This window comes from Rhineura floridana, chromosome 2, assembly GCF_030035675.1.
Source record: "Rhineura floridana isolate rRhiFlo1 chromosome 2, rRhiFlo1.hap2, whole genome shotgun sequence".
Taxonomy (NCBI): domain Eukaryota; kingdom Metazoa; phylum Chordata; class Lepidosauria; order Squamata; family Rhineuridae; genus Rhineura; species Rhineura floridana.
In genome coordinates this window covers 106,231,891-106,257,218 of record NC_084481.1, presented here as the reverse complement: position 1 = coordinate 106,257,218, position 25,328 = coordinate 106,231,891, and the positions used below count along the sequence as shown (strand labels likewise).

Sequence of the window (25,328 nt, the reverse complement as noted above, 5' to 3'; positions counted from 1 at the left end):
CAAGCATACCTTAAAACTTCAAATAAAAATTAAAGAGTGTCAGGATGTTGGTCATTACCCTGTAAGCTCTTTCGTACCGATTCAGCATAAACTTTGAAGCATAAACCTACATAAACCTACATATTATGCTACATAAAATATGTAGCATAAACCTACATATTCTGCTTCTAGAATTAAATGTGGGCATTTGGTCTTTAAGAAACTCAGATTCATACGATACATTCAAAGAAGCACAACAGTAGTATAATGGTCAATAGTCCTATATTGTTTTCTTCAATTGAACCTGAGCTTCCAAGAACAAATAACAAAAATGAATAAACTGCTACCAATTCAAGGCTGACTATTACAGGCTAGAGAAGACACAACCAACTTACCTGGTATTTATTTGTCCACTCCTTGCAAGCATTAGAAAGTCCTTATGAGCTTAACACATTTACAGACTTACATCAGTATGACCAAGCATCACATGGACATTTAAGTCAGAATTCCTACCTGCTTTCTTTGCTGTTAATGATCCATCTCTATTAATGACAACATCAGAACCACTCATCATAAGGAGGCTCTGCCCAGTCAGGATGCTCCCCAGAAGGTCAGGCACAGGTGCTGGTTCAGCTTCTGGCTCAGGTATCAAGGCAGGCACACTCCTCCTATCAATTAAACAAGGCACACTTTTTGTTTTTACATTGTACAGAACTATACTAGTTACATCAAAATGAACAAAAGATCTTTTACATCTGATTAATATTCGTTTAAGACTGAAGAGCATCTCCGTAAGAAAGATAACATGGTTGAAGAAAAGCCACCAGGAGTGACTGAATGCACAACCAGGCCTATTGCTACCATTGCTTTCAGAAGAAATGGCCTACCTTGTGCTGATGGCACACAAATTAAGTTCCAAACTATTAGAGTGGGAAAATAAATGGCCAAGTACTACTTTCTTTATAGAAGACTTTGTAAAAGCCGTGGGGAGCTTTCCTTTGGTGTTAGGGAAAAATGGTAATATCCAGGGCTGACTGTACTCCAAAATTCCATGCAAATGTAGAAAAGCTTCGGGATCTCATTCTCATTTCATTTAATGTTTGCACCTCACTTTTCTTTCTAAAAAGAAAGCCTGAAGCAACAATAATAAACTAAAACATGTACAATATAAAAAACAAAGCAATATAAAAATGATGCAACAATAAAAATGCTATAATGATCAATTTCAATCCAATACTTATTCATAGATAAACTAAGTAAACAGCACTCCCATTTACCAAGACCAGGACTTGCAAAGGAGGAATGAGGGATCCAAAAGGCATTTCTGAAATGCAGAAGCTTCAGACACACCACAACTCAACATGTTTTTGTAAGCCGCCTTGAGGGCCTTTTGGCCATAAGGCGGGATATAAATTTAATAAATAAAATAAACTCATCTATGCATCAGTTGTAGCATGTCATCTTGGCTTTCTGCCTACTACCTTTATCCATACCTCTCTTTAAGTTTGAGAGAACAAGACAGACAAAACTGAACTCAGAACCAAATGACTGTAAAGGAAAATAACAGACATGAGACAAAGGACAAAGACAGTCAAAAGCTACAGGATAGCTCCAATGTATATGTCTCTTGCAGGGTCCCACATATGTTTACACCTTCTGAGTCAAGGCAGTGTTTGAGAGAAAAAGTAGTAGCCTTTGCACCTTTCTGTGCCCTCCTTTGCAGCTGAGCTAACAGGCTTCATCTGATGGAGAACAGATAGCTGTGCCTCTGACTCCATACATATTAACTGTACAGATATTCTCAAAGAACACCAATGTTACAGCATAAACACAAGGACAAACCTATTCACTCTCCCTTTTTACAGGAAGCATTCTCCTACCACACTTCACCTTTTTTCCCGTTTTAATCAAAGGCATTATAGAATTTTAAAGAAAGCTGTGAGCTGGGAAACAGAAACTAAAATATACTGAGTCACTGTATACTGTGCATCCAAGATAAGACAAAGCAGTGTAGCTATACTAGGTGGTGCCTGTATACCATCTACTATATGCCTAGTGGGTATATCCAAACCTGGCTTCAATCATTCATGCTTTACGACACAATCCCTATACACTTGCCCTATGCTGGTCTTTGACCGAAATAAATTATTCATTCATTATACATTTGCCTTGGAGTAAGCCCCATTAAACTCCATGGGGGTTATTCCGAGTAGACTGCATAGGATTGTGCTAACGTTCAATTTGTCCAGAATGCTATTACTAGGATTTCAGATGGATCAGGCCATCTGGAGCATATAGCTTTCATCTTATACTATCTGCATTGGTTATCAATTGCTTTATTAAGAATATTTAAAAACCATTATAACATTACAATACTATCACAGTGGTTATACAACTACAAAAATAAAGCAAGCAAGAACAGATAAAACAGTACTAAAAAAAAAATAGGTGTTGCCCACATGTCAATTCATCCTTCTGGGAAGGCCTGTAAAATTTTTTTAAAAGTTTTTATTCTCAAATGCTGGAGTCTGTCTCAACTTCAACTGGCAGTGCATTCGACAGGACAGGTGCCACTGTACTGCAGGATCTAGTCTGAGCTGCATGGAACAAACCCCAGGGGCATGCAGTAGTACAAGGAGAGCTCCCACAGGTGATTGCAGTGAACGGGTAAGTATATCATGGGTAAGGCAATCCCTCAATTATCAATTGTTGACTTTTGACCCTTGAAAGCACTAAGTAACTTAGAATCATAGTACCTCAAGAATCACTGCTGCTCATATGAATCTTCCAGAGCCTTAAGATCACCTAGTGAAACCCTGCTCCAATTTCTTTTTCTAGAAGTACAGTGAGCAGGCACAAGGGAGGTGTTTTCTGTGATAGTGCCAAGATTATGGCTGAAATAAGTTTGCCCGCCCTGCCACTGCTTTTCAATAGCTAGTGAAGATGTATCATTCCACAAGCTTTTTTAGGCCTGCTTTTAAAAATATTTTCTGAATGTTTTCAATCGAGATTTTCTATTGTTCAGTTTTTAAATTTACGATACTTAAAATGTTTGCCAGATTGCTCTAAATTAATTTGTTGTGCTGCCACCTTGAGTATTTCTTAGACACTCAGGCAGAAATACTGAAAAAAATAAAAATAAATTAATTTATTAAGCTTCAAACATCTGAATATATGCTCAACAGTCAAACATCTGAAAATATGCTCATTTTTGGATCCTTATGCTGAAAGGTAGCATATATATTTACCAAATTTTAATATTGTATTATTATTATTATTATTATTATATAACTTCTAACTAATCTTGAGGTAAGTACTTTGAAAGAGTCAAACTATTGTAACAAGCTATCTTTCTTTTTGGAACTCCAGTTTGTCATTCCTATCAGGTACTGTTAGTTTCTTTTGCCTTACCTGTAACAACTCACCTGCAACTTGCCTTCTTGGAAAGTAAACATTTGGCTGCATTCCTGCTCTTTGGTAGATTCTCCCCTAATTCTCAATGAGCTTTGGCCCTCTTTGGTTCTAGAGAGAACACCTCAGTGTATTCGGCTTACGCTTTGTCTCCTAATAAAAAGGAAGCAGAAAGCTCCCTAAACCTTAAAGCATTTTTTTATTTCACAGGCATGGATCCATAAGAAAGAAGCTTCATTTTTGGTAGTCTCTTGGGGAGAGGAGCAGGAATCCAGCCAAATGACCCTGTTCAAATCCTAGGTGAGAAAACTTTTTTAACTCAAAGCAAACCTAGTATCCAACCTTGAGCCAGCCTATCCTACCTCACAGGGTCATTGAGAGGATAAAATGGTGGTGGGGAGAGAACCACCAATCTTCTTGGTGGAAAGGCAGGACATAAATGTAATTTTTTAAAATGAAACTGCTTTACACAACTGTCTCAAGAGATCTCACATAATTCATGAATCATGGAAATGTGTCAGCCAGGCACTCCTTTCGACATGGAAGTAGATCACTACCCACTCCCATTTTGGTTGTGAACAAAACACACACATGAACCAAACCAAAACAAGAAGGTTGTCCCTCATCATGTTTAGTTGTGCGGCCAAGCCCTTTCATCAATAGCAGGGCTGGCCTGCTAATATTTGAGCCCAGCCTATGGTGAGAATTGGCAGACACTGAGAAAGGGTAAAGGCATGCTTTGGACCCAAACTATGGTCTAAAGGCACAGGAGGCCATCACCTTGCAGAAACTAATTAGGTTTGGGCCTGGTCAGTGCCTGGATAGGGGACCGCCTGGGAACCACATGTATGCCGCTATGGGTTTCTACGATGAAAGAAAGGCAGAGTATAAATGTAAGAAATAATTAAATGCTTTGGAGCCATGCACTTTCACCTTGCTGGGTGGCTTCTGGACTCCTGCTCTGCCTTCTCAGCTAGGAGTGCCAGGCCTTGAGTGGGTAAGTGGTGAAGGCCTACGTCCAAATCCTTCACTCAAGTGGCTTCAGTCTTCAGCCTAGAGCAGAGCCAGGCACCAAGTCCCTGTGGTGCCACTTCCTCCAAGTATTTCCTCAAAAGCCACCTTTCCCATGAAGCCTTTGGCACAACCCCCTAGTCTTCCATTCCCTATTGCAACTGTGCCTAGGGACTGCAATCATGGCATGTTCTTCCTCTCTTTACTCCAGCCTCCATTGTCTCCCTGTGTTATTTTCTAGCACAATGAATTGTAAGCCACTGTGGAGGCGGAGGACCTGTCCTCTCATTCTGCATAAAGCCCTATGTCACTTAGTCCTTTGTTTTTTAAGTGTCATTTTCAAAGTGATAAGACAGGGCTGTAACAACCCCCACCCCAAATCCAAAATGACAATTGGCAATTTCCCTATATTTCCATGTTCTTTGTCCTGTTGGCTCGGTGTCTTCTCCCCTTTCCGCTTACTCACACAGGCAAGCCTCCCTGATTGCCCACCCTTCCCAATCGCCCACCCTTTCCCTCCAGTCTGTTTGGGGCCCTCTGCCCTTTGCTCCAACTGCAACAGAACATCCCTTTCCCAACATTCCATCTCATGCCCCTGTTAAAGGGAAACAGCCTCAAAACTTTCTACAATGCGACATACATTTCATATGAACCAGACACTAGGTATGTTTAAACAGAAACAAAACAGACCCAAACAGGGCTCCCATGTACTCAGCAGTAGGCAGTTGCAACTTCAGCATGCCAAGGATCTGTAGCTCAGGATTGCATAAAACTGGTGCCCTAGGATTTATTTAAGTGCATTGCTGAGTGCGCGGAACTGGGCATGGCTATGTTTGTTGGTTTGTTTTTTAGCATGTTCGCCATCTTGCTTAGACAAAGGCTGAATAAGCAACCCGAAAAAGTGGGGAAAGAACATGCAGCAAGGTATTCTTTACATGGGGGCAAGCTGAACAAAGAGCTTTGCTCTTTAGGGTTCTCCCATGACTAAAGCTACAGAGATGTTTGCAGCAGCATATGCAGGACAGCTTCACACTGGAATGAAAGACAGCACAACACTCCACATACATGTAAATATCATTTCCTCCACCATCACTCCAAAATGATCAGGGAGGACTGACTGTTTAAAGTAGTAATGCAAGTGAGGGGTGCAGAAATGGTTCGGCAGACAGCCCTTCTCTCTATACCCCCCTCAGTATCCTATCTCAACTTGTTCATGACATTTTCATCTGAGGAATGTGCTTTCTTAAGGTTTCCTGGCTGCCAATAGCAATCTCCCCTTTCTCTGAATCAGAGAATTTCCCACTAGCTGCAGACGTTTGGGTGTCTTTTATGGGCTTTCCTAGTAATTCAAGCATCCTGAGCTATATTTGTACTGAATTACATCCTTCCACCTATCCAAGATCCCCATGAGCAAGAGAGTCATACATGTGTGTGCGTGTGTGTGTGTGTGTACGCACATGCATGAGAAAGAATTAGATCTATAATGTTGCCATTAAAAATCACTCTCCAAGGTACACTGTGAGAACCACCATCTTAGTATTCTTCAGTACTGGGAACTGGGAACTTTTCAACAGACTGGAAACTGAAAGGAAAATACCATAGCCTGTCCAGGGCCAAGTACAGCTAAAGTAGGAACTGAACTCTGTCCCCGCACTTATAGTGCGAGTCGCTTCCGACTCTTAGGGTGATGTCTTGCGACATTTACTAGGCAGACCGTATAGATGGGGTGGGATTGCCAGTTCCTTCCCCGGCCTTTCTTTACCCCCCAGCATATGCCAGGTACTCATTTTACCGACCACGGATGGATGGAAGGCTGAGTGGACCTCGAACCCTTTTACCGGAGATTCGACTTCCTCCTTCCGTTGAAATCGAACTCTGGCTGTGAGCAGAGCTTTGGCTGCGTTACCACCGCTTACCACTCTGCGCCATGGAGGATCTTCTCTCCAGATATACATCCTACTTTATTATAGCTTGTGGCATTAAGCATAAATCCACAGAGACTGCAGAGAGGGCGGGGTTTTTAATGCATGGTGGAAAGTAACAATAGGAGAGACCACAAACTATAGGAGAACTTTGTGAAAAGGCACCCAACTTATCTTGTTGCCATTTTATGTAAGAAAGCTTCACCTGGTTGGTCTTACCCAGGGAGCCCCACAGCGACCGGCCGAGCAACAGGGCGATGCGATCTTAGCGCCGACTGAGAAAGAACTCTTCTTTTGCTGCTCACAGGTGAGGCTGAATTTATGGGAAGCTCTTCATTGCTAGGAGAGAAATTTGGAAGATCACTGCCATCTACCATCTTTTCTGAGTTTTGCCTATAATCATAACTGAAACATTCAAACTGAAAAAAATGAATTTGGTCTTCTGATTTACTATAAAAGCCCTTGAAATAGCAAGGAAGCATATATGTTAGGGAACATATGAAGTAGGGACACTAAAACAATTGGCTTCAATCTGAATAAATCTCACCATCTAATTTAGATTTAGCCTCATTTACCTTCTTTTCTGTCAATCAGAGAAGTAAAGAAAATAATCTAACAAAGGCTAATGCCCCATTAGCAGGGGGTGGGGGTTTATGCAAAAGAACAATTCAAGCAAGCAATCTTTGTAAGACACATCAAAACTGCCATCTTAAATATGCAGCCAAGGTTTTTATAAACAGTTCTGGATAAAGGGAATTCAGAAAGCTTAGGGAATTTGACTTGTTGACGTGAATCAATTTGATCACTGCTGGGCAGAGGAGGGGTGGGGGGGATTACATTTCCACAAAAGAATTTGAGAGAAGGTAAGCACCACTGTGAAGGTCTTGAATAAGGAAGGGATAGTAAAGCCACAGCATCGTCAGGCTTGCTTAGTACAAATTAATAAAAATAAAAATAAACAATCAGGAGTGCCAAGGTCAGATTTCAATGTTAAAAGCTAGAACACACCAATGTCTCTTGAAAGCAAGGGTTAATCCCCAACTAATCCCCAATGTGTGGGCCTGATCAAGCCAAACAAAAAATCCCCCCCCCTGCAAAAAAAGACCCCGTTTTGTGGAAACACCAGGGGGGAAATTGTTTAAAGGGGACGTAGCGCTAGAGTGAGTGGCGCCCAGCACTCTGATGGGGACGCAAATCACCTCTCTAGGTATCAGATCAATCATTTCATAAGTGGACAGGAAATAACCCCCCTCAGCTGAGCTGCACAGATTAGCTGAGGGGGGACCTTTGTGTGCATCCTGTTTGTGTGTGCACTTGCAAGAGTATGGGGTGGTTACACCTACCTGCTAGGCCCCCCCAAAGGATTGGCCAAGAGTACATGTGGTCCTTGGACACCTGGCATACAAGAGCTCGGAGAGGGCAAGTCAAAACTATGTAATCAACACACTAGATGCTAGACTAGAACTGCTCATGCAGTTCTAAATGCTACATGACTGACAGCCTCACCATGTATTTCTGAATCACCGTTCATTATTTTCTTTCCACCTGTCATATCTGTACCTGTTATAAGGGTCCAGTTCAAAAGAATCTCCAAAAACAGAGAGAGAGGCTGCTCCAATATCTGCTCTCATAAGGCCAAGTGAGGGTTCTATTGGTTTGTACATGGAAGGGATTGAAGTGCCATGTACAGGCTTGCCAAGATGAAGGGTTTTTGCAATTCGGGAACGAGCAGTCACCTCAGTTTTCACCTGGGTAGAAGAAGAGCGAGTTAACCACATGCAAGAAACAGGATTTCCACCAAACTCTTTGAAGACAGAAAACAGTATATTACACAGAACATGAGGGGTTACATTCTCCACCCCTAACCCCCATAAAGGGCATCATACAAAGTACATAAAAAACCTGGTTAGTAGGTGGGATGAATACTCCTAAATAAATAAAATAATGCTGTATTGCTACAACAAAAGTATTAGCTAAATACAAATGTCTGCATCACTGAAAATCTGGGAGCGTACTTTTATTTTTTTTCCCTTCCTCCGCCTCGCTCGGCGCTTGCGTCTCTTAATCCAAGTTCCAGCACTCTTTTTTCCAGCAGATGACTTTGTATGAGTTTTTTTACCTAATTTCCTTCTCCTACCTGAATTAGGCAAAATATAGAAAGATTTTGAAATTAGGTATCAGCAAATATGGACAATAATCTGTATCCCCTCTGTAATCCGTATACTATAATACAATCCATTTTGAAAAGGAAAACAAATGCATGTCAAACACACCCCAGCCAAAGGTAAGGGGACATACTTCAGGAGAAAAGTGGAAATTAAAGGCATTCACTCTCTGATGGAACTCTAATTTCCTGTGGCCTCAACAATCTGATGGATTCAGACAGCTCTTCTGACACTGGGCTGGTTCATCATCTAAGCTAGTCTAAAATAAACTATTTACCTAGTATGAACAGTGTCAGAGTGCCCTCTCCTCATTTGTGCTACCCCTTCCCAAATTGGGAGAAACAAGCCACAACACTTGGCTTAGTGTTACACGAGAACCAGCACTTGTGGTTTCTCTCCAAATAAACCTTGAACAGAAGCCAAGATTTGTTCCTGGCTTGCCACTTATGGTTTGTTTGGAGAGAAACAAACCCTGAGTGCTGGTTTCACACACAATGCAGAGTCAACTGCTTTGTGGTCTGTTCCCTGGCTCCAGCTGGGGTGGAGTGAAGCAGGCACAATAAGCAGCAAGCACCAGCACAATGCTAGTTCACAGTAAACCATAGTTTGTTTCAGACTATGGCTTACCATTACATGTGAGGCCACTGTAAGGCCACCACAGAGCATTTTTTAAAAAATTATATACAAGATAGCTCGTCACTTGAATGCCTGAACAAATATGTCACTGACACATGGTACAAGACTCCAATCCCAGCTGATTCATGAGTACATAAATTTTCCAGGGTGCTTGGGGGGCATGAATATGTCAAAACAAGTGTCTGAATCCACCTGGCTTAAGTACAGTTGTCATGTGCATATTCATTAATATTCCACACACCTGGAGTTATTGACACCTGCTCTGCCCACATGACCCAGCCCACACATTTCAATCTTCAGAAAAGGTTCTATGTGTCTGGGCTTTCTTGGTTGCCTAGTCTTTAAAAAAAACTTTATTGATGCTGCTCATTTTTCTGCCTTTTGATGATTGTTTTCAGTCTGTATCTTTTAACAGAAGTTGCTTAGCCACCATGGGGACTCCACTGTGGAGACGAAAAGGAGGGACAGAAATGTTTTACAAATAAATGAAATCCACTGACAGAGTATCACAGTGGCAAGTGCTTTCACACTACGCTCAGGGAGATACAGGTTAAAATCCCTACTGAGCCATTAAGCACACAAGGTGTTCTTGGGCCAGTCCTACAGACTCATCCTAATCCACCTCACAGGGTTTTTGTAATATTAAAGGGAGGAAAGAGAATTGTGTAGGCCTCCATAAAAATATACCTAAGCACAACCACCATTATTCGGAGCAAATTACCTCCTTTTCGTTTCTTCTTGGTTGTAGCTCGAGGAGTCAATGGTCTCTGGTATACGGCTGTACTCAGCCCTGCTGCAACGGCCTCAATTGTTTCATCAAGAAGGGAAGACATAAGGTACCTTGGTACATGCTAAAATCAAGACAGGCATTCACAGTTTTGTGGTTTACTACAAAATTAATGCAATTTACGACACTAAACAGAGGAAGAGAAGCCTTCCCCCCTTTCAGTTTTCCTCTTAAATCAAGTCACCTCTTCATTTTAGTTAGGAGCTTTCTCCACTCAAACTCCTCCCACCCACCACACAGGAAGCCATCATCACTTCCCAAAGTATCACATTTAGAAGCAAATTCATGACTGGTGAATCAGATCAGTATAATAATCCCTTCAGCAATCAAAAGTGTATAGAGATACCTGTCTAAGCACCATGTACTATTTTGTGGAAATTCCATCTATAGTACACATATCTACCGCTTGAATGTTTGCATTTATTCATGATTGACAGGATACATACAAAATAGCAGGCAATCTTTCCTGCCTGTAGTTTCACAAAACATGACCTGTACAATCATTTCCCCCCCTTTTTTAAATTCAAAATGAAGAACCAACAAAAAACAAAACAGGCAAAGTTACATCATGTAATTACTAACAGAAGGTAATGCACGTAACATTTTTTCCTCTTTACATATTAGGTAAGCATACATGTAAGATCCATTGGCAACTTGGAGATTTTCTGTATACTTCATCATAATATTATAGTTTGTACTTAGTATCTTTTCCATAATTTGAAGAAAGGCTTTTATATTTGATTTTTATATAGTGGGGTATGATTTTATCTCTTTTTTTACCAATCTGAACATCCAAGACATGGTGGATTCCAAGCATACCATACATTTGCAGGACTGTGAGCAACTTCATATTTTATGTAGCACTGCAGAGACATCACTGTTTGCTGTGGTTAAGCACATAAATTGTGAAGGGTTGTGTGTGTACCTGAACACACACTGGATTTGTACTAGTGAGTCACAGCAAATCACAGCTCTCAGAATGTATCACTACACACTTGGGAGGGGGTACAGCTTACCACAGAAAGCCACTGCATGACATGTGAAGCAGTTCAGTCCTGAAAATGCACAGTACATGTGTAGTCCCAAGGAGCTCTCACACCGGTCCTGAAAATTATTGTACTTCTGATTTCATTCCAAATAAATGTATTACGTAATTATTCTCCCAAAGATTCTCATGAAATGCATCCAATGCTAAAAGAATGTCTGTTTGTTTAACTGCAGAGACCTCAATGGGAAGATCTTCTGTTCAAACCCCTGCAAAAATGAATGAGAATGGCCACGGCCACAGTAATGCTCTTGCACAACTACATTCATTCAGTGGGGCTTGCACAAATAACTTCTTCCTAATGTATTATGCCAAAAATATTTTTTTGTTATGTGCCACAGTGTTTGCAACTATAGAACCCAAGTTTCAACTTAAGTTCCCTTCATGTGGACAAAAGGTAGTCTACATAAGCAAAGGGTTTGATCACTCAGTTTAACATTTGTTCCACCCTCCCAGATGATGCAGCACCTGAATTCGCTGTGCAGTTGTTATCCGATTTCTGTTCACTGTTGCCCGCACGCGCTCGCTCTGACGTGTTCTGGCTATAGCTCGAGTTCGGACACTGGGACGCAGTCGACTGGTGGTAGGGATTACATCAGCTATGAGGGAAGCAACCTCCTCTTCACTCACATGATCTGTTTCTTAAAACAAGATCAGAAGTCAGCTGTGTTTCAACCAGCACCTGAACACCTTTCTAGAGACCTAAATCCAGGTATTCTGCTAAGCTTCCAGAACAAAACTGGGAAGGTTTCTGAAAAAAAGATCCTTACATCCCTTTGTCTTACAATTCCCATGGAAAGTTCAATGTTTCCCCTTTCAAGGCAGCAACCAGATCCAAACACCTGTTTAAATAAAAAACTGGTAATGGAGCTATTTACCAATGTGATTATGCAGCTTACTCCAGCTGTAACTGGTTTATAAGTCAGGCAGCTGGGCATTTTCTGAAGAAATACTGTGATCAAAATGTTATTTGGTTACTGGCTTTTATCACTGAAGTAATGTTATTTTATTTACAGTGCCTTGCAAAAGTAATCAGACCCCTGACCAATGTTCTCATATTACTGAATTACAAATAGTACATTGTAATTTCATTCTGTACGATATTTTATTTTGAAACACCGAAACTCAAAATCAATTATTCTAAGGTGACATTGATTTTATATTGGGAAATATTTGTAAGAAACAAAAATGGAAACATGTTGCTTGCATTAGTATTCAACCCCTGTGCTGTGGAAGGTCTCAGTTTACACAGATGAAAGAAATTGCCCTATCGAGGACACAATTACCTTACCATTGGCTTCCACCTGTGAACCATTAAAGTTGCTGTCACATTGTCAGGATAAAAACCCCACTGTTGAAGGATCATTGGTCAGGCTGTGGATCTGAAGGAAAATGAAGACCAAAGAGCATTCTACAGAAGTGAGAGATAATGTAATACAAATGCATGGATTAGGAAAAGGGTACAAAATGATATCAGTGCTTTGATATCCCAGTGAGCACAGCTGGATCAATAAGCAGCAAGTGGAAGCTGCATCACAGCACCCAGGCACTGCCAAGAAAAGGCTGTCCCTCAAAACTCAGCACTTGAACAAGGAGGAGACTTGTGAGAGAAGCCACAGAGAGGCCAACAATCACTAAGAACATAAGAAGAGCCTGCTGGATCAGGCCAGTGGCCCATCTAGTCCAGCGGCCCATCTAGTCCAGCATCCTGTTCTCACAGTGGCCAACCAGGTGCCTGGGGGAAGCCCGCAAGCAGGACCCCAGTACAAGAACACTCTCCCCTCCTGAGGCTTCCGGCAACTGGTTTTCAGAAGCATGCTGCCTCTGACTAGGGTGGCAGAGCACAGCCATCATGGCTAGTAGCCATTGATAGCCCTGTCCTCCATGAATTTGTCTAATCTTCTTTTAAAGCCATCCAAGCTGGTGGCCATGAATGCCACTTGTGGGAGCAAATTCCATAGTTTAACTATGCACTGAGTAAAGAAGTAATTCCTTTTGTCTGTCCTGAATCTTCCAACATTCAGCTTCTTTGAATGTCCACGAGTTCTAGTATTATGAGAGGGAGAAGAACTTTTCTCTATCCGCTTTCTCAATGCCATGCATAATTTTACACATTTCTATCATGTCTCCTCTGACCCGCCTTTTCTCTAAACTAAAAAGCCCCAAATGCTGCAACCTTTCCTCGTAAGGGAGTTGCTCCATCCCCTTGATCATTCTGGTTGCCCTCTTCTGAACCTTTTCCAACTTTATAATATCCTTTTTGAGATGAGGCGACCAGAACTGTACACAGTATTCCAAATGCAGCCGCACGATAGATTTATACAACGGCATTATGATATTGGCTGTTTTATTTTCAATACCTTTCCTAATTATCGCTAGCATGGAATTTGCCTTTTTCACAGCTGCCGCACACTGGGTCGACATTTTCATTGTGCTGTCCACTACAACCCCGAGGTCTCTCTCCTGGTCGGTCACCGCCAGTTCAGACCCCATGAGCGTATATGTGAAATTCAGATTTTTTGCTCCAATATGCATAATCTTACACTTGTTTATATTGAATAGCATTTGCCATTTTTCCGCCCATTCACTCAGTTTGGAGAGGTCTTTTTGGAGCTCTTCGCAATCCCTTTTTGTTTTAACAACCCTGAACAATTTAGTGTCGTCAGCAAACTTGGCCACTTCACTGCTCACTCCTAATTCTAGGTCATTAATGAACAAGTTCAAAAGTACAGGTCCCAATACCGATCCTTGAGGGACTCCACTTTCTACAGCCCTCCATTGGGAGAACTGTCCGTTTATTCCTACTCTCTGCTTTCTGCTTCTCAACCAATTCCTTATCCACAAGAGGACCTCTCCTCTTATTCCATGACTGCTAAGCTTCCTCAGAAATCTTTGGTGAGGTACCTTGTCAAAAGCTTTTTGAAAGTCTAAGTACACGATGTCCACTGGATCACCTCTATCTATATGCTTGTTGACATGCTCAAAGAATTCGGGGTTGTTGTGGACAGCACTTGGGAGGAGCTACAGAGTTCAGTGGCTGGGAGTGGAGTAATGGTGTACCAGTCAACCATATCAAGAGCTCTGCCTAACACTGGTCTGTATGGGAGGGAGAAAGAAGCCGTTACTCAAAAAGTACCATCTGAAAGCCTGTCTGGAATTTGCCAGAAAGCATGAGAGTGCCCCAACTGCTATATGGGAAAAGGTTTTGTGGTCAGATGAGACCAAGATAGAGCTTTTTGGCCAAAACTCAAAGAGCTATGTGTGGCGCAAACCTAACACTGCCCATGCCTCAAGACACACCATCCCTACAGTGAAGTATGGTGGTGGTGGCAGCATCACACTGTGGGCATGCTTCTCATCAGCAGGGACTGGGCATCTTGTTAAAATTGGAGGAAGAATGGATGGAGCAAAATACAGGGAAATACTGTAAGAGAACCTGCTTCAGTCCACTAAAAAACTGAAGCTTAGAAGGAAATTCATTTTTCAACAGGACAATGATCCCAAGCACAAGGCCAAAGCAACATTGGAGTGGCTCAGGAACAAAAAGGTGAATGTCCCACAGCGGCCCAGTCAAAGTCCTGATCTCAACCCCATTGAGAATCTGTGGTGCTCTTTGAAAATTGCAGTCCACAAGCAATGTCCAACCAACCTGAACAACCTGGAGCAAATCTGCCAAGAAGAATGGGCCAAAATTCCTTCGACACTGTGTACAAAGCTGGTACATATCTACCCCAAAAGACTTAAAGCGTTATTGCAGTGAAAGGTGGCTCTACCAAATATTAATGTGTGGGGGTTGAATACTTATGCAAGCAAAATGTTTCAGTTTTTTATGTTTCTTACAAACATTTCCCAACATAAAACCAATGTCACCTTATAATAACTGATTTTGAGTTTCAGTGTTTCAAAATATCATACAGAACGAAATTACAATGCACCATTTGTAACTCAGTAAAATGGGAGCATTGGTCAGGGATCTGATTACTTTTGCAAGGCACTGTATATGGAAAAAATCTTATCTCACAAAATAGTGTGTTGGTAAAGCTTTAGGAAAGTGCTGTTCCACACAGAATAGCTTTCTACAATTCAAAGCTAAACTACTAAATGTGTTATAAAGAAAATACTTGCCAGCATCAAGAGGTGCAGCATTCATTGGTGCACATGGTGGACAGAACCATTCATCCACAGGTACCTCACTCAGCGGAGGATTAAGGCATTCCATGTGGTATCTTTAAAAAAGAAGAATGATGTATTCTTATAGAAGAGGGTGTAAAGCACGTAATGTGTAAACGGTTGCACAACCATATTTTTTCACTAAGATATGTGCAAGAGATTCCTAACAGTAGCCAAGACATTTTTACAAAGACACATACAGAACTCTTTGGAGTACAAAGGAAGTTCTGCACCTCCTTGAAACATCCAAATCCCATGAGCCTGGCTGCTTATGCGGCTGTTTGGTCAAAGCACCGCTCCAGGTACTCCACAGTTCCAGCAGAGCATACAGCAGGGTGCTCACTGTTGTGGCTTCTCCCAAATAAGGCCCACCTGTGCCCTACCTTATATTTGTTTATTGTACTTCTTATATCCTGCTCTTACTCTAGAAAGCTGAGAGCACTTCCTTCATCTAGATACGAGGCCCACTGTTTACTTAGTATCCGGTACCTCCAAAAACATTCCCTGGCCTTCAGAAGGTAAAACATGTTTTATTTCATATCAGGAAAGCTTATGACAACTTCACTCCAGGAGGGATAGTCTGCATTTCATTTTTATTTTTATAACATGTAAATATTTGGTAGCTGTACGTTTTTTATTTCTTAAATTGCTTTAGAAATTTGTTGTTGCATTTGTATTTTTATGGTACAAGCTGCCCTAGTTTGCGCTGGGAAAAATTTACATTTTTCAAATTCTGTGTAAGAAAAATGATAATGATTTATTAGCATTTCCAAAAAGAAAAAAGGCAGCATACCCATCAGACATGTCAACCAAGCCAGGAGTGGGGGGAGGAAGATAAATCAACCCTAAATATCAAGTTAAGAAAGCAATCACAGTATCCATTTTGTCATGCAAAACAAATAGTTCTTTCCATGTAAGTAAGATTATAAAAACCCCTCACAGGGTCCTATTATGTCAATTGACAGGCAACAGACAAGAGAAAGAAGCAGCTACAGGCCTAATTCAGAGCAAAACACAGGAGGCAAATGTAGCACAACAAAGGAGGATTTATAAAGGCAAACACAGCTCCTTACCCAGCATCACAGCCATCACACAGCAACAGGCGATCTTCTCGGTCACTTCGGCCACACACTTCACAAAAGGTGGGATCATCCTCCAGCTCATCCTCCTGAGGTTTTGTATTCTCGACAGGAATCTGATCAAAGTTGCATATTTTTAGGAAGTTTTACACAGTATACTCATTATAGTGAATTCCAGTTAAGAAAGCTTCTGGCCTATCATCAGCTTTTTGTTTTGCATTCCTTCATTAGGAGAAAAAGATTTAAGACAACAGATGTCACTGGCCACAAAACCGTTTTCACCTCATTCATTTGCAGTGTTTTCCAGTGAACTAAGTCAGAGTTACGTGAAGGTATAAGTTATGTGCATAATTAGAAAACTGAAGCCAAGGCATTTTTGGCTTGGATGTCACAGATTACCAATCCTGCTTTATACAGTCTATGGCTGCAGAAATAACTGGTGCTTCCTCTTTGTACTCAACGGCACAGAAATCAAGAAAAAGAAACTGAAGTAGAAGCAATATGATTAGAAATATATGAACCAATTATAGGATAGTGTTTACTTCCAACTTATGACAGACTCAATCAGAGCCTATTAATACTTACTATGATGCAAGTACCACTGTATTCAATGGGAATTACTCCCAAGCATGCAAAGGAATGCAACCTTAACTATTCAATAGAGCAAACTAAAACAGACAAATAATTGCAATAAGAAACTCATGTATTGCAATTAACTGGTTACATCTTTACAGAACGAAGGTGGGGAACCTGTGGCCCTCCAGATATTGCAAGACTACAATTGCCATCATTACCGACCATTTGCCATGCTACCTGGGGCTGATGGGAATTGGAGTATAACATACATCTGGAAGGTACAGGTTCCTCATCCCTGCTTTAGAACTAGGCTTTGAATGCCAGCCTGTTTCACTATCACCTTTTGTACAACATAACACAATATTCCCCTCAGCTATGTTCCCTGCATCTGATTAAAAAATGCTTCACTGATGTTTCTTCTGCAATACAAGTCACAATGTTCTTAGGCTACTAGATCAATTACCGCACAAAAAGCCACTATTATGAGAACAGCATATGCATAATGGGCTGCGAGCAGAAAATCCTTTATATGTGTGTGTGCATCTACGTATTTATATGTGTGGGTGCATCTATGTATATTATATGCAAACTCTCTAGATTACAGCTGTAGCCTACTAAAAAAAAAACTTACTCCCGAGAAAAACTATGCATTCCAAAAGCTCCAGTGTTCAAACAAATGAGTGATTGTTATAAACAGTGCCATTAAAGAAAGTTTTCAAAACTTTTAGGTGACAGAGAGCTAAGCACAGGAAAAGAAAAAATGCTGTGAATTTTGAGTTGACGGAAAAAGCAGGTGCAAAAAAGGTTTCAGTAAGCTGTTATGAAACATGGATTCTGAATGTTGCTTTTCTTAAGTCAACAGAAAACCTACTTTCTTCAAGATTTCTCCACCCAGGCGCACTCGAACGCAGATAGATTTAAAAATAATTCGATCCACTGGACAAGAGTTTGCATTCTGCAAAAAGAAAAAAAAAGTTATTTATGCATTTATTTGATTTCTTGCCTGCCTTTTCCATAAGGTCCCAGAGCAGATTACAACAAAGTATACAGGACAAGTATAAAAAATTAAAAACAGTCCCATATATAAAACAACCAAGCATGTTTAGGTGTGTATGTTAAAAACAATCAAGTGTGTATGTGTGCATTACACACACAAACACTTGTAAATTATTTCCTATATCAAAATAGTTAAAAATAGTTCCAATACAGATGCAGACTGGGTTAGTTAGCAACTATCCCAGGGGCGAGGAACCTCCAGCTCTTCAGGGGCCCATTTGACTCCCAATGCCATTTTCCCAAACCACGTCCACTTGTGCATCTGCTGATGTCACTAGTGATGTCAGCAGGTGGGTAGGAAGACAGGGCGTAATCCTGCCTTGGCTACACAATCCTGTTCCCAGCAGGGAACAAAATTGCACAGCCAAGGCAGCAGGATTTAATTCCTGTTCATCTACGAAGTGGGATTAAAGTCCAGTGCAACAGTCCATCTGAAGTAGCTCACGCACGAGGCCTACTTCAAAGAGGCTTTTGTAAAGGGTTTAAGACAGCTCTGGCACTCCCATTTTCTCAGATGGCAGTGCAGGGGCTGAAAGTCTTTTCCAAGTCTCTGCAATTGGGGATTTAAAGCAGGAGAGGGAGACTTGAAAAAGCATTTTCCAAGTCTCCTTGTGCTTCCCGTTAAGTCCACGATCATGGAGACTTAAGGGAAGAACAAGTGATTTTGACAGGTGGGCACGCCCGCACACCCATCATGTGATTGACAAGTGGATGGCCACACCTAGAATAACTAGAAAACATCACGGTAGACTTTATTGGTCTAGTTCCTACTAGCTAACAACTGTAAATCTGCATTACAGGTTGATCCCACACAATGAATTTCTACCACAATTGCTAAAGATTTTGTGTAACTACATAACTGAGTCTCCAAAGTGATGATGAAATAATTTTAGGAGTATCTTAATGTCTACATTTGCTTCACTCCTACACCAGGCTTCACAGCCCCCAATACAGGCTATCGACTAACCATGATAGGAGTTAGACCAAGAGGCAGACCCACTCTAGAACTGGAAAGCAGTAACCCTTTTATTCCCCCAACCCTGGAAGCTGCATGCACTGATTAACAAAGGGAAAAGTCTAGAAGATGTAAAAGGTTTTTTTCTTTACTCCTACCCACTGTCCCTACGGAAGGCTAGCCCAGGGATGCATGTACTTGGCAACCAGGCAATAAGACTGAAACAGGATTCTGAGGACACTGCATCAGCTATGGCATTGTTTTTTTCAGGACAGGTCAGATAAAATTTTTTATTACTTATAGCCAAGGCCTTTGCAAAAATGCAAACAAACTCAAAAATATAAATTATGCAACAAATCACATTCGTCAAAGAAGACAGTTCTTACTTTAGACCACTCGACTATACAATCCAAGCAGAAGTAATGGGCACAGTTTTCCGGTGTTCCAACAGCCTGATCCCTGAATGTGTTGAGGCATATCGGACATTTTTCAGCATCTTCATCTGAAGAAGAACCAAGTCCTCCATTAAGTTGCAGCTTCGCTTTAACCGAATGTGTTGGTTGCTTAGCAGCAATTTCCATCTCCTCCTGCTCCTCCTCGTCATCTTCCTCCTCCTCCTCCTCCTCCTCAGAATCTTACAAAACAATGAAAGAATGGCCTAGAATTTACTTCCATATAATACATTTTGGACTGCAGTGTTAGCATGCTCTAAGATCCTGCAGAGAAGTAACAGTTAAAGAGAGTCACGGAGCAACATGAATACCCACTTTCAATGCTTGAGCTTCATAAGGCTGCATTATTAAGAATAAACACTCTATAGCGGTCCCATCTAGCTCTATGATTCTCTACTAGCATGTGAGCTGTAGCCCAAAGCTGTATTAAAATCAGTTAACAGCTATTGCATGTACAGCTTGCTTGATAGGAAAAGAGCACATATAAAGTAACAGTACTTATAAGGAAATTGTCCAGCAATAAGGGGAGTGTACTATAGTGGTTACAGCAGGTGTGGGGAATCAGAAGCCCTCCAGGCCTCTCTTATCTGTCTCTTGGGACTCTGCCCAGGCCACACCCCTCACTGGCCCTGCTCTGCACACTGCTCTAGTGGCAGTACCTGGTTGGAATGTGTCCTTGAGCTGTGATACTTTCCTTGCATAGACTGAGAGTGCTACACAACCATTTTGCTACACACACATCCCATTTGTATGTGCCCTCCAGAAGGTTGCCTATAAGGAAATGTGGCCCTCTGGCTGAAAAAGGTGCCTCACCCACGGATCAAAATGTTGTGAGTCAAGGCCAGTGTTCAAATCCCTGCTCATCCATAAAGTGAGTGATGTTAGGCTAAGTTGAGATAATAGCCTTTAATCTCATAATGGTTGCTGTAAGGAAAAGGAGAATATATGCTGCTTGAGCTCTTTGGACAATGGGAGGGATAAAAATGTTAATGACAGTACAAGTTCACTCTCTCTCTGAATGGTCTAGTGCTATAAACATGTCATGCAAATTGCCTAAGTTTGCAGCAGTTCTCCATCTCATGTGCGCTCCACAGTTTAACAAGACACATCTAATTAAAAACCTGCTGAAGACAACTTGATTTTCTAAAGAACTAGTGAACATAACCGAGCAGCTTTTTATAATCACCTTCTAGATCTTCATCTTCACCTTCTTCATCCTCTTCACCTCCATCTTCATCAGTATCACCTTCCTCCTCACTTCCTGTGTCATCAGAGTCCTCACTATTTCCTTCACTACTTTCTTTTGAGCAATAGGAACACAGAGGGACAAGGAAGGAAAGGATGTGACTGCTCATGACCAACTAGCATGCGCAGCAAAGAAAAAGCAAATGGGAGCAAAGTCTTTACAAAAGTCCAACCATCCATTAACATTTACCACTAGTGGTAGTTCCCCCGCCTACAGCTGTACATACTACCCCACAGATCAGAAGAACTGATCTCTTGACAACATGAAGGAACTACTCACTGCCATCAGGGGCTCACAAAGACAATGATAGGCAGTAGTTGTGACCACTATTAAGAGTTGTTATTAGAGGTGATCCAAGACCACTGGTATTTGGTTGTTATTGATATGCACAAAATTGTGGGTAATCAGTGCATCTATGATCTCACTTGTTAAATTCAGTATCTGCAACAAAATGTAGTATCCTGAGAATTTCTTCTTTTTCCCCCAAACAGAAATAAAGAGATTTCTGGTTCTCAGGACTGCAAAGATCAGCCTAAAGATATGCATACAGCAACTGGTGAAACCTCAGAAGCCCAAAAGGAAGGGCCAGAGCAGGACTTCAAGCAAGCAGAGACTGAAACTTCATCCTGTACTTCATCCCTCCCCCATGAATAGCACAAACAAAATAAAATTTGGTAAAACAAGAAAATGCATGTAACATCTACACATTCACATAGTTATTCCTATCACAGCATTAGGCTTTCGAAGACATAAAAAGATATTTATTGTTCTCTTACATCCTCCGCCAAATCAAAAAAAAGTAGTTGGAATCCCTTCCTACCCAGCAACACAACACACTCCCATGCTTGCTGTAGTATCTGGCTATGTAGACACTCCAAATGGAAATTAAAGCCACCAGCACTGACTAAATAGTCACATACATGATGCTTGAAATTGCTAAATACAGGAACAGCTGGTATGATGTAAACACCCTTCCCCAGCTTGATTCCCTCTTCTTGGACTACAACTTCCACTATCCATTATCACTGGCCATGCTGGCTGGGGCTGAGTTTTAGGGCCTCAGAGTGGAGAAACATAGAATAGTAGAGTTGGAAGGGGCCTATAAGGCCATCAAGTCCCACCCCCTGCTCAATGCAGGAATCCAAATCAAAGCATTCCTGACAGATGGCTGTCCAGCTGCCTCTTGAAGGCCTCCAGTGTCAGAGAGCCCACTACCTCTCTAGGTAATTGGTTCCATTGTCGTATGGCTCTAACAGTTAGGAGGTTTTTCCTGATGTCCAGTCGAAATTTGGCTTCCTGCAACTTGAGCCCATTATTCCATGTCCTGCACTCTGGGACGATCGAGAAGAGATCCCAGCCCTCCTCTGTGTGACAACCTTTCATGTACTTGAAGAGTGCTATCATATCTCCCCTCAGTCTTCTCTTCTCCAGGCTAAACATGCCCAGTTCTTTCAGTCTCTCCTCATAGGACTTTGTTTCCAGTCCCCTCATCATCCTTGTTGCTCTCCTCTGAACCTGTTCCAGTTTGTCTGCATCCTTCTTGAAGTGCGGAGACCAGAACTGGACACAGTATTCAAGATGAGGTCTAACCAGTGCTGAATAGAGGGGATCTAATACTTCACACGATTTGGAAACTATACTTCTGTTAATGCACCCTAATATAGCATTTGCCTTTTTTGCAGCCACATCACACTGTTCGCTCATATTCAGCTTATGATCAACGACAATTCCAAGATCCTTCTCACATGTCATATTGCTGAGCCAAATATCCCCCAATCTTATAACTGTGCATTTGGTTTCTTTTTCCTAAGTGTAGAACTTTGCATTTATCCCTGTTGAATTTCATTCTGTTGTTTTCAGCCCAATGCTCCAGCCTATCAAGGTGCCTTTGAATTTTGTTTGCCTTCCACAGTATTAGCTGTGCCCCCAATTTTGTATCATCTGATAAGCATGCTCTGTACCTTCTCATCCAAATTGTTAATAAATCTACTGAAGCACTGGGCCCAGGACTGAGCCCCGTGGTACCCCACTTGTTACTTCCGCCCAGTTTGAGAAGGAACCATTGATAAGTACTCTTTGAGTACGATTGTGGAGCCAACTGTGGACCCACCTGATAGTTGTTCCATCCAGCCCATATTGAGCTAGCTTGCTAATCAGAATATCATGGGGCACTTTGTCAAAAGCTTTGCTGAAGTCAAGATATATTATGTCCACAGCATTCCCACAGTCTACAAGGGAGGTTACCCAATCAAAAAACAAGATAAAATTAGTTTGGCAGGATTTTTTCTTTATAAATCCATGTTGGCTCCTAGTAATCACTGCATTGTTTTCAAGGTGCTACAGATTGACTGCTTTATAATCTGATCCAGAGTTTTTCCAGGGATTGATGTTAGGCTGACTGGTCTGTAGTTCCCTGGTTCCTCCTTTTTGCCCTTTTTGAAGATAGGGACAACATTATCTCTCCTCCAGTCATCCGGCACTTCACCAGTCCTCCATGATTTCACAAATACAATAGACAGCGGTTCTTCAGCCAGTTCCTTCAATACTCTAAGATGCAGTTTATCGAGCTCTGCCAATTTGAACTCGTTCAAAGTTATTAGGTATTCCTTGACCATTTGTCTATCAATCTCAAGCTCCAATCCCGCCCCTTCTACTTCATGTTTCCCAGGAAGGTCATAGACCCTTTTTTGGGAGAAGACTGAGCCAAAGTAGGAATTGAGCACTTCTGCCTTTTCTTTGTCATCTGTTATTTTGCCCTCCTCATTGAGTAGCAGTGCCACCATTTCCTTTCTCTGTCTTTTACTATGCACATATCTGAAGAAAGCTTTTTTCTTGCTTTTAGTATCCCTTGCTAACCTCAGCTCATTCTCAGCTTTAGCCTTTCTGACGCCATCCCTGCAATTCCGTGATACCTGCCTGTACTCTTCTTTTGTTGCCTGGCCTTCTTTTCACATCCTGTATGCATCCTTTTTTGTTTTCAGGTCATCTCTAAGCTTTTGTGAAGCCACATTGTCTTCTTCTGCTGTTTTCCCCCCTTTTTTCTTGTTGGAATTGCCTGCCATTGCACTTTTAGAATTTTCCTTTTTAGAAACTCCAACCCATCTTGGACTCCTTTTCTCATTAGGGTGGCTTGCCATGGAATGGTACTTACAATTGTTCTGAGTTTATTAAAATCAGCTTTCCTGAAGTCCAGGGTGCGCGTATGGCTACTTTCAGCTTTTGCTTCTGTTAAAATAAAAAATTCAAGTATGGTGTGGTCACTTTCCCCCAGCGTTCCCATAAGGCTGATGTTAAAAAAAAAAAGACCACCAAAGTGCTTTCTTTTTTTGTTGCTTAGCGTAAAACTGCCAACCTCACACACATTCAAGTTTTATATCAACTAGAAATTAAATTATGCCTATACCTAGAGATGTACTGTTGGGAAGTCATGAAGAATGTTTCCAAACTCAAAAGTCCAGGCAGGTTTCCGTTTGTAAATGCTAAATTCCTCATGGTCCAGAAACTCCATCAATTTTAAGAATAAGGCTCTGACTAGTTTCATTTACCTGCATCACTGAAGAGCAGTGCAGTTGTTCTTTTGACTTTGCCTACTGCAGCATTCTTGTTTATGAGTTCATCCTGACTGTCATCATCCATTGCGGGGCATTTGGAATTGGCTCCCTGCAAGAAACAAGATTCAAACTGAAGGCAAACATTTGCAAAAACCACAGAACTCAATGTCTGAATACATTACTTTTGACTGTAATCTGGAAAAGCATAACCAGATTTTGGTCAAACTATTTTTAAAGGGAGTATGAAAATAGAAATCCTAGGATCGAGAGATGAAAAAAAAATAGCTCCAAAACGTACTAGGTTGTGACAATGAAAATAGTTCCATCAGAAACTATACAGTGGAAGTAAGAGACTGGCAGCGCAATCCTACTCTTAATTACTGAGAAGTAAGAGATACCAAAATCAATTAGGCTTACTCCCAGGTATATGTGCATAGGATTGTAGCCTAAAGAAATTCCTGAAAGCCAACAGCAACTGCTAAATTGCAATGCTGGCATACAACCATATTTAATAGCCTGTTTTTCCCCTTTTGGTATATGTACCTGATTGACAATACATACAAAATCACGCACATTAAAGTTACAAGGCATTACACTAAAATGCTTGGATTAGGGGGAAAAATATGGTGGTGCCCATTTGATATTACTGAATATTTTGTATGAGGACACTGGATTAAAGACTACTGCACATATACCTGTACAATTTAACAAATCTTCCAACCTATTTTTCTGCTTTGGATTTACAGGCTGCTGCAAGTTAGATTACTTCCCTGTTTCTTTCTGTATTATATATTTATTCATTTAAAATATTTCTATCCCACCTTCCTACCCTATAATAGAGCACTCACGGCGGCTTACAAAAATAAAATTAAACACGTACATAATAAAATTGTAAACAGTAAAATCACAAAAACATTAAATAAATTAAAATACATAAAATACAATTAAAATACATACAATATATATACACACACACATATATAAATATATATAAGGGGTGGTACTAAAGGGACTACAAAGGTAAAATTTAACGTAGAAGGCATAAAATCAGTGTCAGGCTCTACCTTCAGTCCCTCCCAAAGGCTCTCCGGACAAGATTGTTTTCAGGAGTCTCCGGAAAACCAACAGGGAGGGAGCAGAGCAGACCTCTTGGGATAGGGTATTCCAGAGCTTGGGGGCCACAGTTGAAAAAGCTCTCTCCCGCATGCCTGTCAGTCTAACATCTTTTATTCCAGGCACACAGAGGAGACCAGAGGCAGATGATCTTAAATCCCAGGCAGGTACATA

General features: G+C 41.2%; 1 protein-coding gene across 3 annotated transcripts in view; it reads right to left on the bottom strand.

The window, feature by feature from the left end:
- The window catches only part of PHRF1 (PHD and ring finger domains 1), a 41,715-nt gene that overhangs the window by 12,819 nt on the left and 3,568 nt on the right, over positions 1-25,328 (bottom strand). For 2 of the 3 annotated variants that reach the window (XM_061609999.1, XM_061609998.1), the window contains 12 exons: positions 24,036-24,150; positions 20,431-20,544; positions 19,179-19,426; positions 17,653-17,736; positions 16,200-16,321; positions 15,082-15,182; positions 11,425-11,597; positions 9,846-9,975; positions 8,339-8,460; positions 7,884-8,071; positions 6,543-6,662; positions 493-647 (listed from right to left, as the gene is read on the bottom strand). In XM_061609999.1, coding sequence (XP_061465983.1) covers positions 493-647; positions 6,543-6,662; positions 7,884-8,071; positions 8,339-8,460; positions 9,846-9,975; positions 11,425-11,597; positions 15,082-15,182; positions 16,200-16,321; positions 17,653-17,736; positions 19,179-19,426; positions 20,431-20,544; positions 24,036-24,126 — 1,648 coding nt within the window. In that variant the 5' untranslated portion in view covers positions 24,127-24,150. The remainder of the gene's footprint in view (positions 1-492; positions 648-6,542; positions 6,663-7,883; positions 8,072-8,338; positions 8,461-9,845; positions 9,976-11,424; positions 11,598-15,081; positions 15,183-16,199; positions 16,322-17,652; positions 17,737-19,178; positions 19,427-20,430; positions 20,545-24,035; positions 24,151-25,328) is intronic. The other variant, XM_061610000.1, reaches the window with a different exon arrangement.